The sequence below is a fragment of the Pygoscelis adeliae genome, unplaced genomic scaffold, assembly GCF_000699105.1.
Source record: "Pygoscelis adeliae isolate BGI_AS28 unplaced genomic scaffold, ASM69910v1 Scaffold1, whole genome shotgun sequence".
NCBI classification, from domain to species: domain Eukaryota; kingdom Metazoa; phylum Chordata; class Aves; order Sphenisciformes; family Spheniscidae; genus Pygoscelis; species Pygoscelis adeliae.
In genome coordinates, this window is record NW_008824051.1 from 4,168,866 (window position 1) to 4,191,513 (window position 22,648).

The following is a 22,648-nucleotide window of genomic DNA, read 5'->3' on the forward strand; positions in this document are numbered from 1 at the left end:
CCCTGTCAAGCCTAGTTCAGGTTGACCAGCATTTTGGCTGCCATTAAGAAACTGCTCCGCTGTGCTGGATCCAGCGTACAGGGGAGAACACAGTCCTGTTACTGAAATGGGTATGTGTCTTTGTCTCTTGGACTGTCTGTAATTGTGTGCCCCGGGGCAGCTGGCAGAGTAGAAGTGTCTCTGACGGCTTATTTTGGTACCAGCTATGCCAGCGAAGGCAACTTGTTTAAGGTGTCAGCTCTGTCCTGCAGTAGGAGGGGGGGGCTTGCATAGCTCTGCCAGCAAATCTTTTCCAGTATCAACCTGGCTTTATGGTTTTCCGTATCCTGTCATTGAAATACCATTGCACCCAACCTTCAATATATGACAGTCCCTGAAGTGTTCATGCACTGTCTAAAGTGATTTGCAGCGCAGCACCCTTGAGTATGACAGACAATATACAAACCATATCATTTTGGTATCTAAAAGCTCTCCTGGTATGTTAAGTACTCTAATTTTGTTTGACTGCTCCAAGTTATTTCCTCTTATCCTAACAAGAATGCATATTCAACCTCAGCAATACATAATTCTAAATTAATTGTTTGACTTCATCTTTTTTTTTTTTGAGGGCTAATTTGATGGCATGATTGTAATTCATAAGTTAAGTAGGCTCTTGTTTTCAAGAATATGAAAACCCCTATAACGTATCTATGTTTGATGTGAAGTTGAGCTTTGATCACGTTTAATTGGAAGGGCCAGTTCGTATCTCTTCTGTTGCTGCAGAACATCTTCAGGAGAGGGGAATTATGAGTGTTAGAGTGTGTACTGCGATCTGCAGGCAGCAATTCAGTTCTTGTGCTTCTCAGTTTTGGTCTTGCTCATTAAAACTTTGCAAATGAATAGCATTAACATGTGACTTCTGCTTTTAAAAGCTATGAGGTGGAAAATCGCAGTTCATAAACTGTTTTCTGTCTTCTTCTAGATGACTCGACTGAACGCTATCCCACAGGAATTAGACGTTTAGAGTGAGTGCAGTAGGTGAAGTTGGAGTGGAAGCTGCAGCATGTTGTGCCATATTTCTTACAGGAAAAAAATAATCTGAAGTTACATGGGAGTAGTAACAGTATCTTGCATGATGCAGTCTCTTCTTAAGCATATTTCTTAAACTCCCTTGAGTCTGAAGTTGCGGTTTTACACCAATTCATGTCAGTGGTACAGTGCTACGTAGTGACATAAGCCTCCATTATCTGCTTTTCATTACTAGTTATAGCTTTATCTTTCTGTTGTGTTTGCATGCCGACACAAGCGGTGGTCTTCAAGCATATGGTTAATTACCTGTAGTGCAAGGAGGGTTGTTGGTGTTCTAAGTACTGGTTTTCTGGAGTATTTAACTGAGTTGCCCTCAATGCATCTCAGTTTTGCAGGCATCTAAACAAAGTAGCCACTGTCAAGGAGAGCGGTAGTCTGAATAGCTGATATTAGGTGTGCAGGGATTTCCCTTCCAGGGGTGACAACACAGTAATGCAGTGTTGTGGTTTCATGGCACACATCAACGAGGCCTGAGCTTGCAGTGAATGGGAGCCAGTTTTTCTCTGTGTTCTGGGTGAACTACTTCATGTCATCAGTGAAGTAATATGCGTGTGTGTGTATATATATATGGGCCGTTACTGCAGAATGCCTAAAGCATCATAGGTCCGTAGCCTGCCTTGTTCATGTAACCATCCCCTTAATCACTACTTGTATTTGGTCTGTTAATGGCCCTTGCTTAAGCGTAGAGTTTAGTTGACTTGAGAAATTGCCATTTCGGGTGAATGATGGTTTGAAGTACTGTCAGGAAAGAAGTTTCCTAATCTTCTGTAAGAAAGCTGAGCCTTTCTCTGGCCCTGTTGGGTCAGGCATACCAGTGGCATAGGAAGGGTTGTATAGTTGCTGTACTACTGCTGTGCGCATCCTTTGGATTTCTCAGTGTGTTCCCTGGAGCTCTCTGATGTTCTTCAGCTTCCTGACAGCTGTATTAGATGTGTGGGTAATACCTACTTAAATGTTATGTTTACGGATGCTTGAATAAATTTGGCACTTGTACTTGTCTGGACTCTTTTTTGGCATATTTGACTCTACAGATGGCTTCAGGTCTTCTGGTTCAGTTTAACGGCAGCAATTCCAAATCTTTGGGATAATTATACAGTGTGGATCTCATGCTGTAGAATTCAGCTGAAAAACAGCTAGTATACAGCTTCACTCTCTTGACTGGATCCAGGTACTCTGCTGAGAGCTTGCTTCTAATCTGCATTATCTACAAGTCACTGAATGCGTGTCTCATATTTTTCTCATCTGTCTGTTTTCCTCTCTTAGCTTGTTTGTTCATCTCCCCTTGGGTCACCATTCTTCATAAATGCAGGTTTTGGCTTCTCTTGATAGTAGGGCTTAAGGTCTGACTTCTCTGTTCTGTGATAATGCAGGTGTGCTGTGTATAGCATGGGAAACAATGGTGGTTTTCCCCTTTAACCCTTTTCAGAAGTGAGTTCAAATACTGATGTAAGCTGGCTTAGGTAGCAGTCTAGTACAGCAAATAGCTATGGTTTTTGGCAGACAACTGTGTACAGGTTGTGCAAGGTAAATTGTGCCATAGGGACCCCCTTGAGAAGTGTACTTTGCTCAGAAGCCTGGCAAAATTTCAGTGTAATACCCTTATCAATTGACTTGCTTTTAAGCACGCTGCCCCAGGTTATTCAGTGTGATTTCACAGCGCATGCTGTTTATTGAGGCTAATGGAAGTGCTTGCTGCCTAATAAGCAAATTCTGAGTTAAATGAGAAGTGTGAAGAATTGAGGAAAAGCCAAAGGACTCTTTGGGTGGCCTGAGAGCAGGAGACCTGAGACCCAGGGAAAGACTTATCAGGATGTGGTGATTTGCATCTCTTAAGAGTCACAGACTTGTTGAGGTGGGAAGAGACCTCTGGGGATTGTCAAGGTCAGCCCTCACTGTTCAGAGCAGGCTTCTCGGGACTGTGTCTGTTTGGGTTTTGAATATCTCCAAGGGCAGAGACTTCAAAACCTCTCTGGGCAACCTGTTCCAGTGCTTGGTCACTCTCATAGTTAAAAAAGCTACTTCATATGCTTAAGTGGAATTTCCTCTATTTCGGTTTACGTCCACTGCCTCTTGTCCTTTCACTGAATACCACTGGGTGGACTCTGGTTCAGTCTTTACATGCCGCCCCCACTTTTCTACCCCACCAGGTATTTTTGGAAATAGATATTTTTGTGGACAAAGGCTTCTGTTTTTTGAAGCTGGAAGAGATATTTGCTGCAAGGTTGTGTGACGCTGGGAGAAGAGTGAATACTTGAGATTCTGGAAGGTGCAGTTGGCCATTAGAAATGGATAATAAGCGATTAAATGCTTTTCTGGCTTCAAAATTAATGGCATGCATGTAGTGGTTCCTTTTAATGTTTTAATTGAGTAAGTCCAGTAACATACCGAACTTACTCTGTCAAAAATATAGCTTCTTGCTGTGACCTGCAAACACTTTCCCTCTGGGTTTGTTTCCAATTTTCAGAAGTATTTGCTCAATAACATTGAGTTTCTCAATAAGCCATAGCAGAGCTATTTCCCCTCCTCTTTTGTTCTGAGATTTGCTTCTTTTCCTGTTAATAACTCTGTTCACAAGCATCAGCCAAGGAATTTTGCAATATGTAAATGTCTGCCCTAAAATTTGGGTGGAAATTTGACTGTTCAGTTTGGGGCTGTAAACAACTTGGTCCAAAATGACCTTTACTGTAAAAGGAGAGCTGGAGACTAGGTGGCAGCTCTGCCTGTGGTTCCTGACTACATGGAGAGCAGTTATTACTACAGTCATGTGAAATGTCTGTTGTTTACATCCGATAATGGCTTCCTCATTTCAGCCTTTCCAAAAGGAGATGATGCTTATTTATTTGTTTTCCTGTTCAAGAAAAAGGTCTTTTCTTAATGAGCAGTGTAATTACATGTAGTGGTGCCTGTTTCTTTGATTTGTTTTGACACTTTAAATGTGCTGAGGTAAGTCCTAGCTGACTAATTCATATATCATTTTAAATCAACGCAAGTCTCTTCTTGCCAGTAAATGCGTGGCAGGACCGCTTCAGAGGGTGTTGGTGTGGAGCCATTGAGAATTCTGATTATGTTCAGGCTTATGTTACCTGTGTCTTACAGCCAGAGCTCTCTGTACACGTTGGTGCCGATGGAGTCACCTCTAAGACTTTTCATTGTGGGGGTTATTCCAGCTGCCTTGGCAAAGTGGAGGAAAACTTTCCCTTAATTCTAGTTTTTCCTCTCTGTGGTTTTCCTTGCCTTAAACCTTGCTTGTTCTGCCTTCATCGATGTGAAGAGCATGAAAGGAAAGCAATCTGTAAAGTTAACATTGCATCTTTCGTTGTGGAAAATCCTTCGTATCCACACTACAATAGACTAGGCAGACACATTTGAATTCAAGTTAAGGCTTTTAAATATTTTGGAGATATAGATCTATATGGTATGATATTCAACTAATTAACAAATATTTATGTGATAACTTACTAGCTAAGATTTGCTCTAGATGGTATGATGAAAAACACTTCATAATTAAGTTTCAGCAGCTGAAGTTAGATGTGTTTCTTCTGGACAGATCTATATTTTATTCGCATAGAACTGAGTTAATTTGTCTAACCTTTTGTGAGTTTCTTATTCCTTTTGTGGGAGAAATCATTATAATGGTTATACAAAATGTTCTTTGCTGTCCTGTGCTTAATCAGTTAATCACAACAGTGAAATTTTCTTTTCTTCTACAGAAAAGGATGGCAAAGCCTTTCATCCAACATACGAAGAAAAACTCAAACTTGTGGCGCTGCACAAGCAGGTTCTGCTGGGACCTTACAACCCTGACACTTGCCCTGAAGTTGGATTCTTTGATGTGCTGGGGAATGATAGAAGGTAAAAGGGCTGGTGCTTTTGTTGATCTTAACTCTGCTTTTTTTGTCTGAAGAAAACATCGTCCAATTTCTGCAATAAGACGACAAGTATGTGGGTTGCGTCAGTGTATGTGTATGGTAGTAGATAGTGAGAGTGGCTTCTTCAAATACATCTTAGAAATCTGAGTCACAGTTCAGTAAAGGAGCTAACAGAAGATTATTGTTTTTTTCAGCCACATTAGGAAAAGCTGCTGTGCCGACAGTCCAGTTTCTTATAGCAGTTTAAGACTTGGTTAGCTGCGCATTAATGTGCAGGCCCATGTTTCATCCTAACACTACATCAGGGTTACAGCAGGCCAAGCCTTTTGCCAATGGTAGCAGCATTCACCATAGCTTTTGTTAGTATCAAAGATAACTTCTGAAATCAGATACCTGATGCGTTCAAACTCTGAGTAAATTTTGATGAGATCTGGGCAGTCTCAGGCCTGTCTCTTGTATTGCTTGCGGTTCAGGCTGCACTTCTGATGTTCATTGTTGCTGTTTCTAGTGTAAAGGCAATGTGCAACACAGCACTGGCTTCTCAGAGCTGGACCCAGTGCACTGCTTTTGCCCAAATGGACATAGCCTTCCTCTAGGAAGAACCATGCTGTTGCATTCAAGCAACTCAAGCACTATAATCAATGGTTGTTACCATGTTTGTTCATCTGGGAAAACATATGCCTTTTTTCCCCACAAACTAGAGTGGAAGAGGGGTAAAAAATATTTAAGATCCATTTCTATCTGGGAAGTTTTTGGATGTAGTTCAGAATTCAAAGTAGGGTCAATGGTATGTATGAGATTTCATAGAAGCATTCAGTTATGTCTGTGTGAAAGGGTTGTTCTGGTACAGGCAGAAGAGAGCACTGAAACCTACAGGTTTAAGGTCTGTCTTTTAATGGGAGAAAGTTGTTGGTTCTCTGAAACTGTGTATGATAAAGTTTGGTCCCTGGTCTCCCGACTTTTTTTTCTTTGTTGGGTTCTCAGAGTTCACTACTGTCTTGAAAAGAGTTGAGTCTTCTGTTATTTCAGCTGATTTCTCTCTCTCAGGAAGGAATGGGCTGCCCTTGGAAACATGTCAAAGCAAAAAGCTATGACAGAATTTGTTAAGCTCCTGAATAGGTGCTGCCACTTGTTTTCAACATATGTCACTTCCCACAAGATAGAGAAAGAAGAACAAGAAAAGAAAAGGTAATGTTTGAGTCCTTTGGTGTTGGCGTATATTGAGTGTATAACTCTTGACTTACAGACAGTGTCATAGCTAGCTTAGGTTGAAGTCGTCTTGGCAAGAGAAATGCTTGAAGTTTAGGTGGCTGTGGTACCATTTGATCTCTTTAAGCCTTTTTATGTTGCCAGTAATGAATGATTGTTTCTGAGGTGAAGACACCTAGAATATAAGGAGTTTTTAAAGTTTTGCTGATATCATCATCTGTTTAAGAAACACACACTTCACAAAACATCTGCCCTGATATGTCTGTGGACTAAACATATACAGAACATGAAACTGTCAGGTGCTTTGAACTCCTCTTCTAGTACGGGTTAGCAACTTGACAAAGGCTATATTCTACTATCACTTACATATCATGTGATTATTAAACTATAAAATCCATGTAATTATTGAACATATGTTAAAGCTTGGAAGATGGGTTTAAGGTTTCTAGACAATTTTTTCTACTGCTCTCTGCTAAGGATAGTATAGTAACAGGTTAGAATGAATATCAAATTATAATATAGAATTTACATTTGTCATACTGCACAGTGCAGTAAAACTAAACATTTTCTTCTTGTAAACTAAACATGTTTTCTTCTTGTGTCCAATAAGACACTTCTCCAGTCAAATTGAAGTGGGAGGAGATGATACCAAACAAAAAGCCTTATTGGGCAGGCAAAAGGCAGGTTACAGCATGTTGAAAATAACTCATCCTAGGATTGTAGGAATGCTGAAATAGCTTATTGAGTGGATGTTGCAGAAGAGAAGAGGAAGAACGAAGGCGGCGTGAAGAAGAGGAGCGTGAGCGTTTACAAAAAGAAGAAGAAAAACGTAGGCGAGAAGAAGAGGAAAGACTGAGAAGAGAAGAAGAAGAGAGGAGGAGAATAGAGGAGGAACGACTTCGGATGGAACAACAGAAGTGAGTAGCTGAAACAAACAGCATTTCAAAGAAAATAACTGCCTTGCACTTGAGACAATTGTATCTCTCTGTGTAAATAGTTATGCTAGAATTGAATACCTGAAGTTCAGAGCACGAGTCTGGCGGTGACGTTTGCATCCTTAGTTAAGAAGGACACAGTTTACAGAGAATAATTATCCTAACGTGTTATTGTATGCAGCCTTCTCAGATGAAAGTGCCAGAGAAGCTTTGTTTAAAGAGAAGCTCTGGAGATTTTTGGGTTAAAGGGCTGCACCTCATGAAAACTTGTGGCTCTGCTTCTTAAATGATTAATGCTGCACTCAACTGAGCAGAGTTACGTATCCAACTGGAAGTGTTGTTTGAACTGTGACTTGAAAGTTTCTATCCTTTCACAGAAGGCAGAGCCTTGAAAAAGGATAACTGCAGTTCACTGGGGTCTTTTGAATGCATGGCTGAAGTTTTCTAACTTCGTAGTCTAACATTACCTACTTAAAGGTGCTCCCTTTCTAGGAAGTGTGAAGTGTCTGCAAATCTCACTTGTACACTGGCAATCACTGGATCTTAGCACCTTTCTAAAAGGAGTTAAAAATTCCATGTTCAAATGCACTTAACCTCTGTAGCCTGAATTAAGTTGTTTACTTAGAATATATAGCTCTAGTTATATTCCATTGTTCCCATCATATCCAGATGCTGAAAACATGAATCCAGCATTGCACATGTAATATGTAAGAGAATAGTAAATCATCAAAGCTGTTCCACATCAGTCAGCAATAATTTTCAATAATAAAAATGTCTTTGCAGGGGTGTCTCTGAAGTAGATCCTGCGCTTGCTATGTAGTGGTTTTGACAAGGGAGCAAATAATTAATCCACAAGCTTTACTGTTTGTTTAGCACTGTGAGAGCCAGAGGAGTGTAAAATACAGACATAAATGAACAGAGAATATAACAGAAAAATGTTGCACAGTGCTAAGTAACAAGAAGTGTGGTATACCTTGAAGTTAAGAGATTACTTTTTTTACATGAATAGCAGTTGTGTATTAAGTGGTTGTAACAGGTTACAGAGATAAAGAATTTAGACAGAAAAGAAATATGGATACATATATACAAGCCAAGTGTATCTAAAGCGGTCACAGTTTTGCTGAAACAGTAAATCTTGCCTTTTAGGATACAAACCAGTCTAATACTGGAGCTTTTAGAGAATTATTTTGGGGGAAGGAAGAAGGGCGGGAGGCAAAGAATTACTCCTGCATTTGTGTGATACTTCCTTCTTCCTCTGAAGCATTGATAGCTGGTCACTGACGGACGTAATGTGAGACAAAACAAACTCTGGATCTAGTTAGTTTTTTACTATATAGCTTCTGTTAGCCCTCTGGAGAGAGGAGGAGAACTGAGCCTGTGCATAAGTAACCCCTGTGTTCCTCCTGAAGTTTCAGCAGTTGAGTTTATTGGAGACACAGATGCCCTATTTGGCAGCGTTTTTTCTGTTCCTGAATTAAGTCACGGTCAGTCATGCTTTTCATATCTGTTTGCATACTGTCCTGGGAAATTAAGATAGTAATGTGGTGTGGTTTTCTTAGACTTACCAAAAAGCATTGGTATGCTGTACCACAGCAGGTCTGTTCTTATTGATATTTGTAGAAGGGCTGCTAGAAGGACGGTTTCTGCATATTTTCTGGAGGAACCGAATGTGATTTTTTTCCCTTGCTTGTTTGAGAAATTTAGTCATGGATTTTTTCTAGCACTACCTCTTTATCAGACTAGAGATTGAGAATTATGTAAGAGCTCTTGTTTTTTTTAACATTTGATGTTTTCAAACATTGGGTAGAAATTGTTGCTCCCTTCTTTATATTCTGAGCATATTTTTAGGCAAAATTCAGATTTGCATTACCTCTGGGCTCTGCTCTATTATGTAGATTTGTTTTAATTGGTTTTTGCAGGAATTGAATTAACTGTCTTTGAGGCCACTTAAATCACTTAAGTACAGGGATTTCCCCAATACCCTCAGCTGCTTGTAATCTTCCTACTCTCCTCCCACCAATCTAGGCAACAGATAATGGCAGCGCTGAACTCCCAGACTGCCATTCAGTTCCAGCAGTATGCAGCCCAGCAGTATCCGGGCAACTATGAACAGCAGCAGATCCTAATTCGGCAGCTCCAGGAACAGCATTATCAACAATACATGCAGCAGTTGTATCAAGTCCAGCTTGCACAGCAACAGGTACGGCCGACCAGCTGAGAAACTTAGATTTTGTGTCCCAGGCTGTCTTTGGGAAATGTTAACTTGTCTACCCTTATCCCCTTGAAAAGCTAATTGCTACAAGGAGAGAGAGAGTGTTTAGTGACTCATGCTGCTTCAGATTCAAACACCAAAGTCCCTTTATTTAATCTGTTCGAGTAGTTTTCTGAAGCAGCTGTTAGTTAAGAAAACTCAAAGCAGCCTTTAATTACTTTGTTCAATACTTGGAGACCAAATGTAAAGCGCTCTGCTGCAGCATCTATTGTGTGTGTAATTTAAAGGGGGTACATACCAATGCATCTGAGCACAAACAAACCTATTCAAGTGATTCTCCATATAGGTATCGCACCTGAAGATCCGTGCAGAGCAGCAGGCTTTGGTCAGCTATGTGTTTCCAGCTGAACATGCATGTAGCCCTGTCACATCACTACTGGGTTTGAGATTACTCCTCCCTGTCAACTTGAGCACTACTGATTTCTCTCTCCTTTTGCATCTGTTGTCTGACATCAGTATCTAATTAATTCGCTTGCCTGCAATAGACTGCTCATGGTTTGGGTGGGAGGACAGACTTTCATATTTCTGGTAGCAATGGGTGGCAGTAGTACCTTACTTCTTTGCAAGGGTTTCGTGCCTGGGCTTGAAAGGCTACTTCTCTGTTTAGGGGAATCTTGCATCTCTGGCAAATGTGCTGTATTCACATCTCAAGTTATTTTAAAGTTCAAGGATGTCAATCTGTAAGTGCCTTAAATAGATGTAAGCCAGACCTCAGACTCTAGTATGTCTGACCTCTCTGGGCAGGACCTGAGTCTTAAATGGCCTATAACTGCCAGTCTGAAGTCTATTCTTGAGCTAAAGACCTAAAATTCAGCAACTAACTTCCTATGAAGTCATCTGTATTTTGATGAGACTGATGCCCTCAGCGAAGAACTGTCCAATGAAGGAATCCATGTGAACCCATGTGGCCCATGTGAACCTCAAAGTTCAACAAGGCCAAGTGCAAGGTCCTGCACCTGGGTAGGGACAACCCCCCAGTATCAATATAGACTGTGGGATGAATGGATTGAGAGCAGCCCTGCGGAGATGGACTTGGGGATACTGGTGGATGAAAAACTAGATATGAGCTGGCAATGTGCACTTGCAGCCCAGAAAGCCAATCATATTCCAGGCTGCATAAAAAGAAATGTGGGCAGAAGCCTGAGGGAGATAATTCTCCCCCTCTACTCGGCTCTCATGAGACCCCACCTGGAGTCCTGTATCTAGCTCTGGGGTCCCCAGTACAAGACAGACATGGACCTGTTAGAGCAGGTCCAGAGGAGAGCCACAAAAATGATCAGAGGGCTGGAACTCCTCTCCTATGAGGAAAGGCTGAGAGAGCTGGGGTGGTTTAGCCTGGAGGAGAAGCTCCAGGGAGACCTTATTGTGGCCTTTCAATACTTAAAAGGGGCTTATAAGAAAGATGGAGAAAGACTTTTTACCAGGGCTTGTAGTGACAGGACAAGGGGGCAATGGTTTTAAACTGAAAGAGAGAAGGTTTAGATTAGACATAAGAAAGAAATTTTTTACAATGGAGGGTGGTGAGACACTGGACCAGGTTGTCCAGAGAAGTTGGGATGCCCCATCATTGGAAGTGTTCAAGGTCAGGTTGGGCAGCAACCTGACAACAACTTTGAGCAACCTGACCTAGTGAAAGATGTCCCTGCTCATGGCAGCGCCATTGGACTAGATGATCTTTAGAGGTCCCTTCCAACCTAAACCATCATTTGATGGAGTTGAAGTGGTAAAGGAAAGTCAGAGGTTTCCTCCCTGTAATAGTTACTCTTGAAGCTTAATGCTACCTTGGTACCAATGCTTCGGTGTCATAGTGGTAAGCAAAAGTTACAGCCTCATCAGTCTTGTCATAGGATCATTTAGGTTGGAAAAGACCTTTAAGATCATCGACTCCAACCGCAAACCTAACGCTGCCAAGTCCACCACTAAACCATGTCCCTAAGTGCCACGTCTACACGGCTTTGAAATGCCTCCAGGGATGGTGACTCCACCACTTCCCTGGGCAGCCTGTTCCAATGCTTGACAACGCTTTTGGTGAAGAAATTTTTGCTAATATCCAATCTAAACCTCCCCTGGCGCAACTTGAGGCCATTTCCTCTTGTCCTTGATGCCTTCTGTAATTGATACTACACCCTTGAGTCTGAGGTGTCCGAGATGCTGCTGCCAATTTTATTCAATGCTATCAGCACTGCTCCTTTCAATCATGGCTGTCTGCTTTCGATGTACAGAAGACTAATGCCCTCCGAGACCCAGGGCAAAACAGCCTTTTCTTTAGAGTGGCTTACAAAATACTAAGCCTGCCAGGCAATGAAGCTTACCTTTCAAATCTCTACTTGGACAACTCTTGTAGAGAAGAAGCGTATAACAGCGCTAAAATTATCTAATTCTACTTTGGACTTTCCTGAAGACTCACGTAGCCTCTGTAACACTTCTGAGGAATACTTTCCTTCTGGATGCCTCTAACTCAGCTGCCTTGGGATCTGTTAGTACGGTTAAAAAGTGCTGATCTGTCATGGTTGCTTACAGATCAGCTTCTGATATAATTAATTTTGGAAAGGCTATATGCAATAGTTTTCTAGAAAAGTTCTCACCACTCTACATTGAATCACTGAATAGGACTTCTTTAGTAGAAGGTGTATCTGGGCAGCATCTGTACAATTGTTCAAATTTGAAATCTAACTGATATTTGACTATATTGTCGTCAAACTCCTTCAGGATACCTATATTCCATTCATTCATCAAAATCATGTGCTTATTAGGTTATTTTTCAAAGAACGGTACTGTCACTGTCAATTATACCTCTTCCCTGCCCCAACAAAAAAGTGTATAATAGCTCTGTACTGATAACCAGAGGCGGGGGAGTAAGCCTTGAAGCTAAAGGGATAATGCATCCTGCTTAAATCCAAAAGGATGATTGTTACCTTGTATAATCTCTTTTTAGGTGTAGTTAATCCTTTGCACAGGGACAGCACGATAAATTCTGTCTGAAAAGTTTCAATGTACATAAGTCATGTTGTAAAAGCAGCACCTCTGAGCTTGAATAACTCTTCTCCCAGACCACTCACAGTCCTTGTGGCTTTTATGCTTCCTGCTTTCATATTAAATAACTGCCTTTGTCAGGTGTCATGGATTTGATAGAGAACCCTGTTTAGCAAGTTAACTCACAAATTGACAAAGTACTTAATAGACGTTAAATAATTCCAGTTCTTTTTAGACCTGGATGATCTCAGGCCGGAACCCTTTCAGCCCACTGGTGAAAACCAGCAAACAAGTCGTCACTTTCAATTTTGAAAGAAATGTTATAGGAGTTACTGAAATGCAGAACTTCCATAGTTAAGTGCAAGAGTTTATTGTGTGTGCCCTAATTAACTTGAAAATGGAATCTTTTTCTTCAGGTTGTATCCACCAGCCTAGAACAAAGTGACTTCACTTCCCCTGACACTAAGTACATGTAACTTTCACTGGTTAATGTGTGCTGCTTCTGGTCTTTTGTGTCAAGCCTCCTCATGGGGTGCAGGGGGAGATTTTTTTTTTTAAGTGTCTTTATACTGTCTGCTGGAAGAGGGAGACATCTTGGGAGGTTTTGGTTTTAGTTAACTTAATTTCTGTCGTTTTAGGCAGCCTTACAAAAACAGCAGGAGGCGGTTGTGGCAGCAACAGGGACACCTCTGACTACTGCATCGAAGGTGAATGCACCTGCCCCAGGGGACACCCCATCTGTTAATGGGCAGGCCAGTGCACATGCAGACAGCCCTGAAAAAGAGCTGGATCCAGAGGGTTTGGAAGAAGCACTGGAGAATGGACCAAAAGGTAGGACTAGCTAGATTCCTTAATTAAAAATAAATAGCGGAATTTCTTGGGATTCAGATGTCTTAAGTATGGTTACTATGGCTCTTTGCTTGGCTTCATTGGGCTATGCAAGAGCTAGGTTTGATTCCTGGGTCCAGTTTCTCTCAGGGAGAGAACAGTGAGAGAGAGTTTTGCACAGGCAAAACTAAGCTTTTGGGGGTGGGAAAGGGGAAGGAACAAAAGCATTTCAAGCAAAGTGGATGGGATCCAGAACCTCCTTTCACTCTTGACTTGAAGGAAAGGAGCGTAAAAGTTCTAGCAGAAAGCGGTTTTGTGCAGAAATATGTTCAAACTTACTTGAACTCAGGTCAAAACTGAGTGTTGATTTAGCCTTGCAGATTAAAATAAAGCCAAATCCTTCTTACTCTCTCTGAATGCTGTGGCTTAGCCCTGTCCTATGTGCAGTCCGGACTGCTGTCCCCTCGCATTTCCCACCTTCTTCAGACAGCTTCTAGGAAGCTGTAGAAGTGGAGCAGGAAAAGTGGCCTCCCAGCAGCGCTCTCATCACTGGTATTTCTGGGTGTTACCCCTGTACTTTCATCCACAATCAGTAGTCCTCAAAAGACTTGCTTGGATCCCAGTATGGAACCAACACTAGCATGGTCCCTGTCTGCATAGTGAGGTGTTCAGTAATTTTAGTCAATATTTGACAATTTCTAGACAAATCACAACCTCTGGTTCTGTCGCATTAAAAATCCTTTCAATGAAGGGTTCTCTGCAATGTAACCCTGTCACCTGTAGCAGTACGTCTGCCTTCTGAGTCTCTTCTGCGTAAGCACTGTCAGTTTGAATGTAGCAGATGGGTATACTGGTAGGATTTGTGTGCATGGTTATATCTAAACTTGCACTGTATTTCCTGCAACTTTTAACCTGTGAAAAGTTGTTTCTTCAGTAAAAAAAAAAGTAAATTACTTAGAAGCAACTCTGATGCTTGTTGTCCTCAAGTGCCCCTAAAGCACGCTTAAGCAAGCAACATAAATGACTGAAACAAAAGCTTAACTGGGATATTTCCCCCCTCTCTCCAGATTCTGTTCCAGTGATAGCTGCCCCATCGATGTGGACACGACCCCAGATAAAAGACTTCAAGGAAAAAATCCGGCAGGATGCAGACTCTGTGATCACAGTGGGCCGAGGAGAAGTGGTTACAGTTAGAGTACCAACTCATGAAGAGGGGTCTTACCTCTTTTGGGAGTTTGCTACAGACAATTATGACATTGGTTTTGGGGTGTATTTTGAATGGACAGACTCCCCTAATACTGCAGTCAGTGTGCATGTCAGCGAATCCAGTGATGATGAGGATGAAGAAGAAGGTAAACATGCTTAATTGTATAAACTGCCAGTCCTACAGAGCTTGCCGTGGGGGAAACCCCCACTGTCTTGTGTAATCTCCTAGTTCCCTGAGCTTCCATCTAGCTGGAATCTTGTCTTCAATTTTGAATAGGAAGTGCAATTCTGAAAGTAACTTCAGTCACCTCATTTGGTCACAGACAGGTTAAAGCAGTTGAGGGTGAGGAAATCCTTTTCCTAAGTTTTACTTACTCCTTAGTGTGCCCTCTTGTCCAATTCAGCTATTCAGTAAGCTAGATTGAAACCCGTGCCATAATAGAGCACAGTGGATCTGTACACTGAAAACCTTAAGAAAAATCCTGCCCTGCTGTTCACGAAATGTTTTCTAGGGAGGAAGTTTCTTTGAGGCTTCAACAAAACAGCTTACAAGAGCAATTCCTGGTAGTGGCCGGGACACACATCACAGCCTTTACCTACAGGGGAGTTTAGCATGCCATCAGAAAAAAAAACATTTTGAAATGAGCATGTGACTTGCTTTAGCAGGAACTGCTCTGACATAGGAAGCAGTGGCCTTCTGGATATTACTACTAAGTAATCAGTAGTAGTAAGTATGTCAGATCAGTAGCAGTCAACGTGGGGTAAAGTCTTCATGAAAACTAGAGCTTGGCATCTCTACAAACTGTCCCAGCTGTGCTGCGGAGATGCGTGTGGTGGGTTTTAATACAGAACTGTAAAATTCATGATAAAGTGAGCATGCTTAGTGTTCCTCCTGCTTTTGAATGCTTTAGCCATAGCCTTGGTATGAACCCCTTTGATCCATCTGATTTTTAAACTAACAAAGAGCACCTTGTCCACTACAGATCAGTCTGACTTTCTCTTGTAAAGCATCCGCCCATGTTAACTGACACCTTTTTTTTTTTTCCTTGCAGAAAATACTAGCAGTGAAGAAAAAGCCAAAAAGAATGCCAACAAGCCTCAGCTAGATGAAATAGTGCCTGTGTACAGACGAGACTGTCATGAAGAGGTGTATGCTGGCAGCCACCAGTACCCAGGGAGAGGAGTTTATCTCCTTAAATTTGACAACTCCTACTCTCTATGGAGGTCAAAAACAGTTTACTACAGAGTTTATTATACTAGATAAAGGTGTGGCTGTGTCTGAGGCTGGGCTGTGCAGAAGATGTCATTTTATTTGGAATTTTCTTCAAGCATAATGGATCCTTTTGAGTCTGTGTTTTACCCTGTCTGTATCTGTATGGTTTGTGTGAACTTTAACAAGTAGACACTGGGATCTTCCTGCTCCATGACACTAATGCATATTGCATTGGGCTTAACACAGGATCTCCCTAGCCCTTTTGGGTATTGGAGTTAACCAATGGAAGTCATTGGCTCCAGCGCTAAGGTCACATCAGTTGCATTTGTTAAAGCCTCATGAAAAAGGGGGAGGGAGTTGCTGGCTCACTGGCTGGGTGATCTGATGTTTCCAGGTCTGGATGCTTTGAATAACTTGTTAACGGTTAATTTAAAGGTCCCATCAATAACTGGTAGATTTGGATGCAGTTTGCTGTGTAGCAAGTTTCTCTTAACTGTAATTGAATGTCAGATTTTTACACCATTAAAACTTGAAACTTTAAGTTGATGCAGTTTAGAAACAAGTTGTCTCGCTTCTGTCCTCATCAAAGAAGAAACATTCAGTTCCTTAAACCAGTGTAGTGGCTAAGACAAGGATGAACAGCATCCTGAAAGTACAGCAAATAACCTCTTCTGAAGATGTAAACTGAATGACAATTAAAAGTGTGTGTAACAAGAAGAACCTTAATCTCTCTGCCCCGCTGCTAACCCTAGAATAAAAAAAGTCATTTTTTGAGGCATTGACTTTGAACCAGGGCACAAACTATTTCTAAGTTTGGTGGGTTTTTAATGGGGTAGACTTAAAAAAAAAAAAGTGTCTACAAACCTGAAACCAGTTTTCTGCACAACCTTCTGGTTTGTCTGTTTTTGTAAAAGCTGAATAAGCACGTTGTGCATCTGAAGAACAGCAAGTCAGTTTGATAAAGTATAGGAGTTAATGTTGCACTAATTATGGAAATCACTGCCAGTCCATTTTAGTCTGAACTGGTGATACTTGGGTGCAAACTTTCTGCTTTAATCTGTAACTGTCTGCAGAAAGGCGGAGTGCACACACAGATACTTAATAATGTAGCTTTAATCTCAATTTCATATGGTTTGGTTGGGGCATTTCATATTTTGTATAGTGGAAAAAATGCAGGTGGCTACTTGACTTGAGGCTGCAGCAATAATCCGCTCTCCTTGGAGCCCTGCACCCCAGGGGTGATGTGTTGCAATGACGGCTTGTGTAAGTGCTCTCTGCATGGGTAATGCACTTTGTTACCGAAAGAAAATGGTTACTTCGGGTGTCTCCGATCAGTTCTTGCAGTAAGACTTCCATTGATTAGCTGCAGCATGTACAGTTCCATGGCAAATGATGTTGAGTTTGTGGGATTTGTTTGAATAATCAGTTTGTACATACACGATACTTTACTTTTCTTACACCAACCAGGGAGATACTTCTCCTAGAGTGCTTAACTTGTCATCTTGCGTTTGGTTCAGCAACACCGTACCAGCTTATAGCTAGTTAGTGCTGCTTTATCCAAAAACACTGTACAATGTTCTGCTCTTGTGTACATACAGTATATAAACCATGAATTTAGAAAGTACCTTGCTTTTAAAGAAAACTGTATTTAATGTAAAAAAAAAAAACTTTTAAAAAGGCAGGCACTAATATATTTCTTCCGGTCTTCAATTTAAATTTTTTTGTCCATACAAAAATGTTATGACTTATTCCTCTAAGAAAATCTGTTCTTGGGAGCGGTGTTTGTTGCTTTAAATGGCAGCACTTACTGTCATGTGTTGGATGTTAGAACTTTTACGTTTTCAGACTTTTTTATTGCCTCTGGCTGTTGATTAGTACAGTACAAGTGCGATTTCAAGATACCTTGAGATAGTATTTAATCCTAATTAAAATACATTTATCTGTAATGCTGTTGGCTTTTTATTAATTTGGAAACCTTGGCATTGCTGTGTATGGCTAATCAGCTAAGATAAGCTTGTCATCTTCCCTCTCATTTCTAAAAATTCAGTACCATGCTAACACTGTGGTCTCAGCAGCCGAATCACTTGGGCCAAAGGCTCTGCACGAGAAGTCACTAGCTTTCTGGATTAGGCCATCTGTCAATATTAGAAGAGCTTGAACAGCATAATCACTTTGGTTTTTGAAAGAGTAGCAGAAAGGGTTGGATGTGGGCAGCTAAAACTTGTAAGCTATTTTCTGCCTAGGAGAAAAGTGCCTACCTTTCCCCCTGAGGCTTAATGAACCCAGCCCTAAGGGGCAGTAGGGGCTGGCTGCGTGGTCCTGAAAAGCCTTTGGCCCAAAGGGCAAGAGACAGGCAGGACCATACATGGTTTAGACTGAACAAGAAGAAAAGCAAGAACAATATTGCAAAAAAGCAAGTTATGCTAAGGTTTCTGTTTGCCAAAATCGCTCTTTGCTGCTTCTAGTAAGTGGCTTATCCTGGAGCTGAGGCCAGAAGTGGGTTTTGCGCTAGTTTCATCCGTGGTCCAGGTCCTGTTGGCCCCATCTGCCCCCATAGACAGCGGCCTCTCAAGCTGGTGCTTCCAGATCTCATCTGGGGAGCAGAAGTCTCTTCAGTGAGAACAAAGCAAGTGCTGTGCTGTTAGAAGCAAGATGCTGAGGAGTTCAATGTACCATATAGTCTGGGTATGCTACAAACTAGTTTCACGTGAAATGTGCAAGTGCATTGAAAACCAAAGTAATTACAGCAACAAGCCTATTTTACCTGTCTCATGCATATATAAATTCCCCTTTTTCCAATTAAAAGTGAAGCACTGTACTCCTCGCAGCTCACTTAAGGCAGCTTTCTTCCACAAGAGAGTTACCGTAAACACTTCCAGAAGTGAACTGAGTCACTGGCAATAAATCCAGGTGATGCAACATAAACAGGTTGACAAAGCTCACTTCCAAATATACTGGGGCTTTGAGAAAAGCTAAATAATCCGAGGGACAAACCGTTGTTAGAAACTACGTTGCTTTCAGAAGCACCGACAACGTGGATGTTGCTTGTGTAGCCTCTTCTTCGAGGCAGTTGTGTGGGAGGTACCAAGGCAAGGTCTTCCTTGACTCTGCTGTCCCAGAAGGATAAACAGTGCAATTGAAACAACTTGCTAATTAAGCCACTGGGCTGCTGTGTGATATTATCCCTGCCTATCCTCTTTGCTGTCCTTTCGCACCCCTTGGCTTTTAGTACTTTCTGCCTTGTACTTTGTTTTGTAAGTCACAGATTAAATGCTGTGTGATTTAGAGCAGCTGGGTGCAACCTTTGAGGTAACTGTGATGGGCAGGGTTGTAAAATCAGTAGTCTGTTGTCAGAGGAGGTGTAAGTGATAGTTTAGCCATTTAACCTATTTATGCATTTGCTCTAGAAATTATAAGGGGACTGCATAGACCTGTTGAAGTACAAAGAAGCAATGTAGCCATCCTTCACCCAAGTGCTAGCCATTTCTCCAGACTGAGTAACAGCTCGGGGCAGTAGTTAGCCCTGTTAATCTAAAATAGCAATGTGAAGGCTGCTTTCTGACAGCTCAGTGTTGTCTTCTTTCTAGCACCAGGTCCTCTAAGCCCTCCCAGCCTGTTTGACTCCTGTTCCTGGCCTCTGGGTTCAAGTTCTGTAGCTCCTGCCCTTCCTTCAGCTCTTCTGCCACGTTTGACTGCCGCATTTGCACACTATGGGGACTGAGCCAGCACCTTCCATACATGTGGCACTGCTCAAAGGTGCCAGCTAGAGCGAGAGCCCAGCTAAAATGCACGTACATCCAGGACTTGTAGAAATTACAGTTTCCCTCTTGCAAGCTGCTACTTCCTAGCTATTTCTGCTCTGATCCCCCTATTCCACCTCCCTCCAAAAACATGGTTCAAATTAATAAGCCCAGCTCCTGCTGTTAGCTCATTTGCAGACCAAGCACAGTGGCAGGAGCTTTCAGCTTCCACTGCCAGCCTGTCTCTGCTTTCATTCCAATGCTCGCTGTATGAGGAAGCAGCATACCAAAGGGAAAGCTTTTGGGGTTGGGTCTCTGCTTCACCACATCCTGTGGGAAGAGACTTGGCGCAGAGGTGTGCAAGTCGCTGCGGTAACGTTGGTCCCATGCTCTGCGATAGCATCTTGCTTGTGTTGGGCTCAGACGTACCAGCGGTGTTTGCACTGACAGCCAGTTTGATAGGGCAGGTTACAAATGTGAGCTACGTGATTTTGGGTCCGTTGCTTAAAAAAATAAAACTTCTAACCTCACACCGCAGCAACATCCAGCACCACATACCGGAAGATTAAGCAAAGCATGAAACGGTATCCCAAACGTTTCCCTGAATACCACTTGTCTGAGACCTGCCAGTTACACATCAAAGGCCTTTCAAATGTGTGGGTTTCATTGGTACAGTGTCACAGCGGCTTAAAGAAGTATATGAAAACATTTTGATTAGTATTGATCTAGATATTGCATGAAATATAAGATATTACAATGCAATATAGATATTGCATATGCAAAGTTATCATTTGGTGTCCTAAAAATAAGAAAATCGCAAGGAATGAGGAAAAAGGAGGTGATACGTGCTCTCTGTACCAAGTTCTGCTCCTGGCCTTCACCATTTTCATCTTGTACCATCTTCATCATTTAGAGCCACAATGAAGCTGGTGAGAAACCTGCTGCTTTTAATCAGGGGGCTCAACACTGGCACGCTTAGCTGGTGGTCAGATTTGGGGAAGTAATCCCTTATTTCAGCCTACAGTTCTCCTCTTGAGGATAGTGTTTTCCTCGGTGTTGGACTTCAGGTGTTGTACCCCCTTTTTTGTTTTAAGGGAGCGGCTGCTCAGTGACAGTCACCGTTCTCACCCAACCTGGCGGCTGGTCTGTGCCGGGGCACAGGAGGAGGTTTGGTGTTATCACTCACATCACATCTGAGCAAAAATACCCCTCGGCTGTGCTCCCCTGATGGAGTAGCTGGTCTGAATGAAAAAAGCCGATTCCCTTGGCCTGGCCAGTTCACTGCTCCCCTTCCCCAGGGCTATTTGAGCTCCTGTGCCACCCTGCCAGGCCAGCTCGCGGCTCCTCTTCCGCCATGGCTGCGTCCCTGCCGCAGCAGGGATGCACTGGGGAAGCGTGACCGGGGTTGCTGGTGTCTCGTCTGTCCGGGGAAGCTCAAACGCGGGCTCTCCCACAGCGCTCTTGACGAACTGTGAGCCACCACTCACCCAGCAAAACAAATGCTTGGCCTTCTGCCACCATTTCATTAGTAAAACGCCTGTACAGCCATTAAGCTGTGGCACAGGATGCAGGGGTCAGAGTTTAGGGCATGTGGGAACAGGCTTTGCAGCATGGACTGAGGGGCAGCTCTGCCCCCGCAGCCACAGGGACCCCAGCAAAACCCTTCTCCACCCCGGGGCCGGGCACGGGCCTGTTTGGCTGCGGCTGCTCATGAAAACGGCTTAGCCGTGGCCTTCGAACCCTTCCTGCACCCCATGAGCAGTCAACTGTGACCTAGAAAGTAAGCCTTTCTAGACCTGCCGGGATAGACCTCATGCACCGCCTTGCTAGGGAAAAGTAACTCCCAAAATTGCCACAAACTAAAATTAAAATTAACACAAACTCTGATCTTTATTGCATATTGCAGCATCACACTGAGAAAAGCCCCTGCTCGTGCCCCTTCCTGCGAGCCTGGCCTCCGAGCCATGGGGCTGACACTGTGCAACTCACTACACCCCCTGACCCAGGCGAGGGGCAGCGAGGGCTCCGTCCCCCTTGGCCGTGCGCCCCTGCCCTGCAGGGCTGATCCCCCCCCCCGAGGCAGGGGCAGTTCAGCTTTACAGAAGACGAACCCCGTTCCTCCTCATCTCCAGGTTTTTGTAAAGCAAACCAGGCCGCCCAGGCCAGCCTTGGGCTCGACCTTGTGTCTCAGCTGGCATTCCGCAGGGTGCTCAGAGCCGAAGGGCAGCTCCACACCGGGGAAGAAAAAGCGGTTTCCAAGCTAATATAAGCCACAGAAGGACTTTCTGCCCTTTGCAGTGCAGCCATGGTTTGCATTGGAGGGCTTCAACAGTCACTTACTGACTCGAATCCCATTTCTCAGGCTCTTATCTTCAACAAGGGCTGTAAAACACCAGAAAGTTATCTGCAACCTGCATCAGGATAGTCAAACAAGATTGCAGAGCGAGCACAGAGCAACTAGCGGCGCTTTAAGTGATGCTTGTAAAATTTGGTTCTGGTTTGCAGAGAACAGAGGTTTTTCCTGTCTAAAAAAAAATGTCATTAAGTCTTGGCTTGCTTCATACAGTCGGGAAGTGACTTCAGTGCAGGCCCAGTGATGGGAAGAACAAGGTGGGAAATATTTTAATGCCAGTTTCAGCTGTGCCCATTGCCAAGCTCAGCTGCCCCCAGCCAGCGCCCCGGGGCTGGGCTTTGCCCCAGCACAGCAGAGCACCGGGAGCACCTCCAGCACCCCAGCACGGCCCCAGCACAGAAATCACCCCCTGCCCGATCCACTACACCCCACAAATGCCCCCCTTCAGCCCGGTGCATCCCTCGGCAGGGAGTGGGGACCTTCAAGCCTGCACCAGGCCAAGGTGAGGCAAGCTGGGTGGCATGGGGTAACACCAAGGAAAAGCACCATCCTTTCGCAGGCACCCTGCTGCCAGTCAGAGATAAAGCTGTGCCGAATAAATTCATGCAGGTTGCTCAACGTGGCTTGGTTATTTTCCCCTGGATGAGTAACGCTGTTTTCCTAGAGCCTGTCAACAATATTTTTCCTTGGCAAAGGCTTTCCCCGGGATGCTTGTGCCAAAACTAATTTTTACAGGTAGTCTTTTGTAACCAGCCTGCCGCTGCTGGATAAACAGGGGGCTGGGGCGGCGAGCTCCCCCTCCCAGCAGAAGGGACCCCACAAAGAGCCACTCTCTGCTCCCCCCAAAACCTCCTGCTGGGAGACGGGCCGGGTTTCCCTCCCCAGCCTCGCTGGTGGGGCTTGCAGCAGCCATGAAGCAAATGAAAACTGCAGGGAGGTGGGGAGCCACATGCATGCCAAGCCTGGCCAGGGCTGGCTGGCT

General features: G+C 43.3%; 1 protein-coding gene across 1 annotated transcript in view; it reads left to right on the forward strand.

The window, feature by feature from the left end:
- The window catches only part of ACBD3 (acyl-CoA binding domain containing 3), a 50,588-nt gene extending 33,069 nt beyond the window's left edge, over nucleotides 1–17,519 (forward strand). The window contains exons 5-11 of the mRNA XM_009333692.1: nucleotides 4,743–4,920; nucleotides 5,985–6,125; nucleotides 6,905–7,063; nucleotides 9,107–9,281; nucleotides 12,965–13,157; nucleotides 14,222–14,506; nucleotides 15,413–17,519. Coding sequence (XP_009331967.1) covers nucleotides 4,743–4,920; nucleotides 5,985–6,125; nucleotides 6,905–7,063; nucleotides 9,107–9,281; nucleotides 12,965–13,157; nucleotides 14,222–14,506; nucleotides 15,413–15,624 — 1,343 coding nt within the window. The 3' untranslated portion in view covers nucleotides 15,625–17,519. The remainder of the gene's footprint in view (nucleotides 1–4,742; nucleotides 4,921–5,984; nucleotides 6,126–6,904; nucleotides 7,064–9,106; nucleotides 9,282–12,964; nucleotides 13,158–14,221; nucleotides 14,507–15,412) is intronic.
- The last annotated feature ends 5,129 nt before the right edge of the window (nucleotides 17,520–22,648 follow it).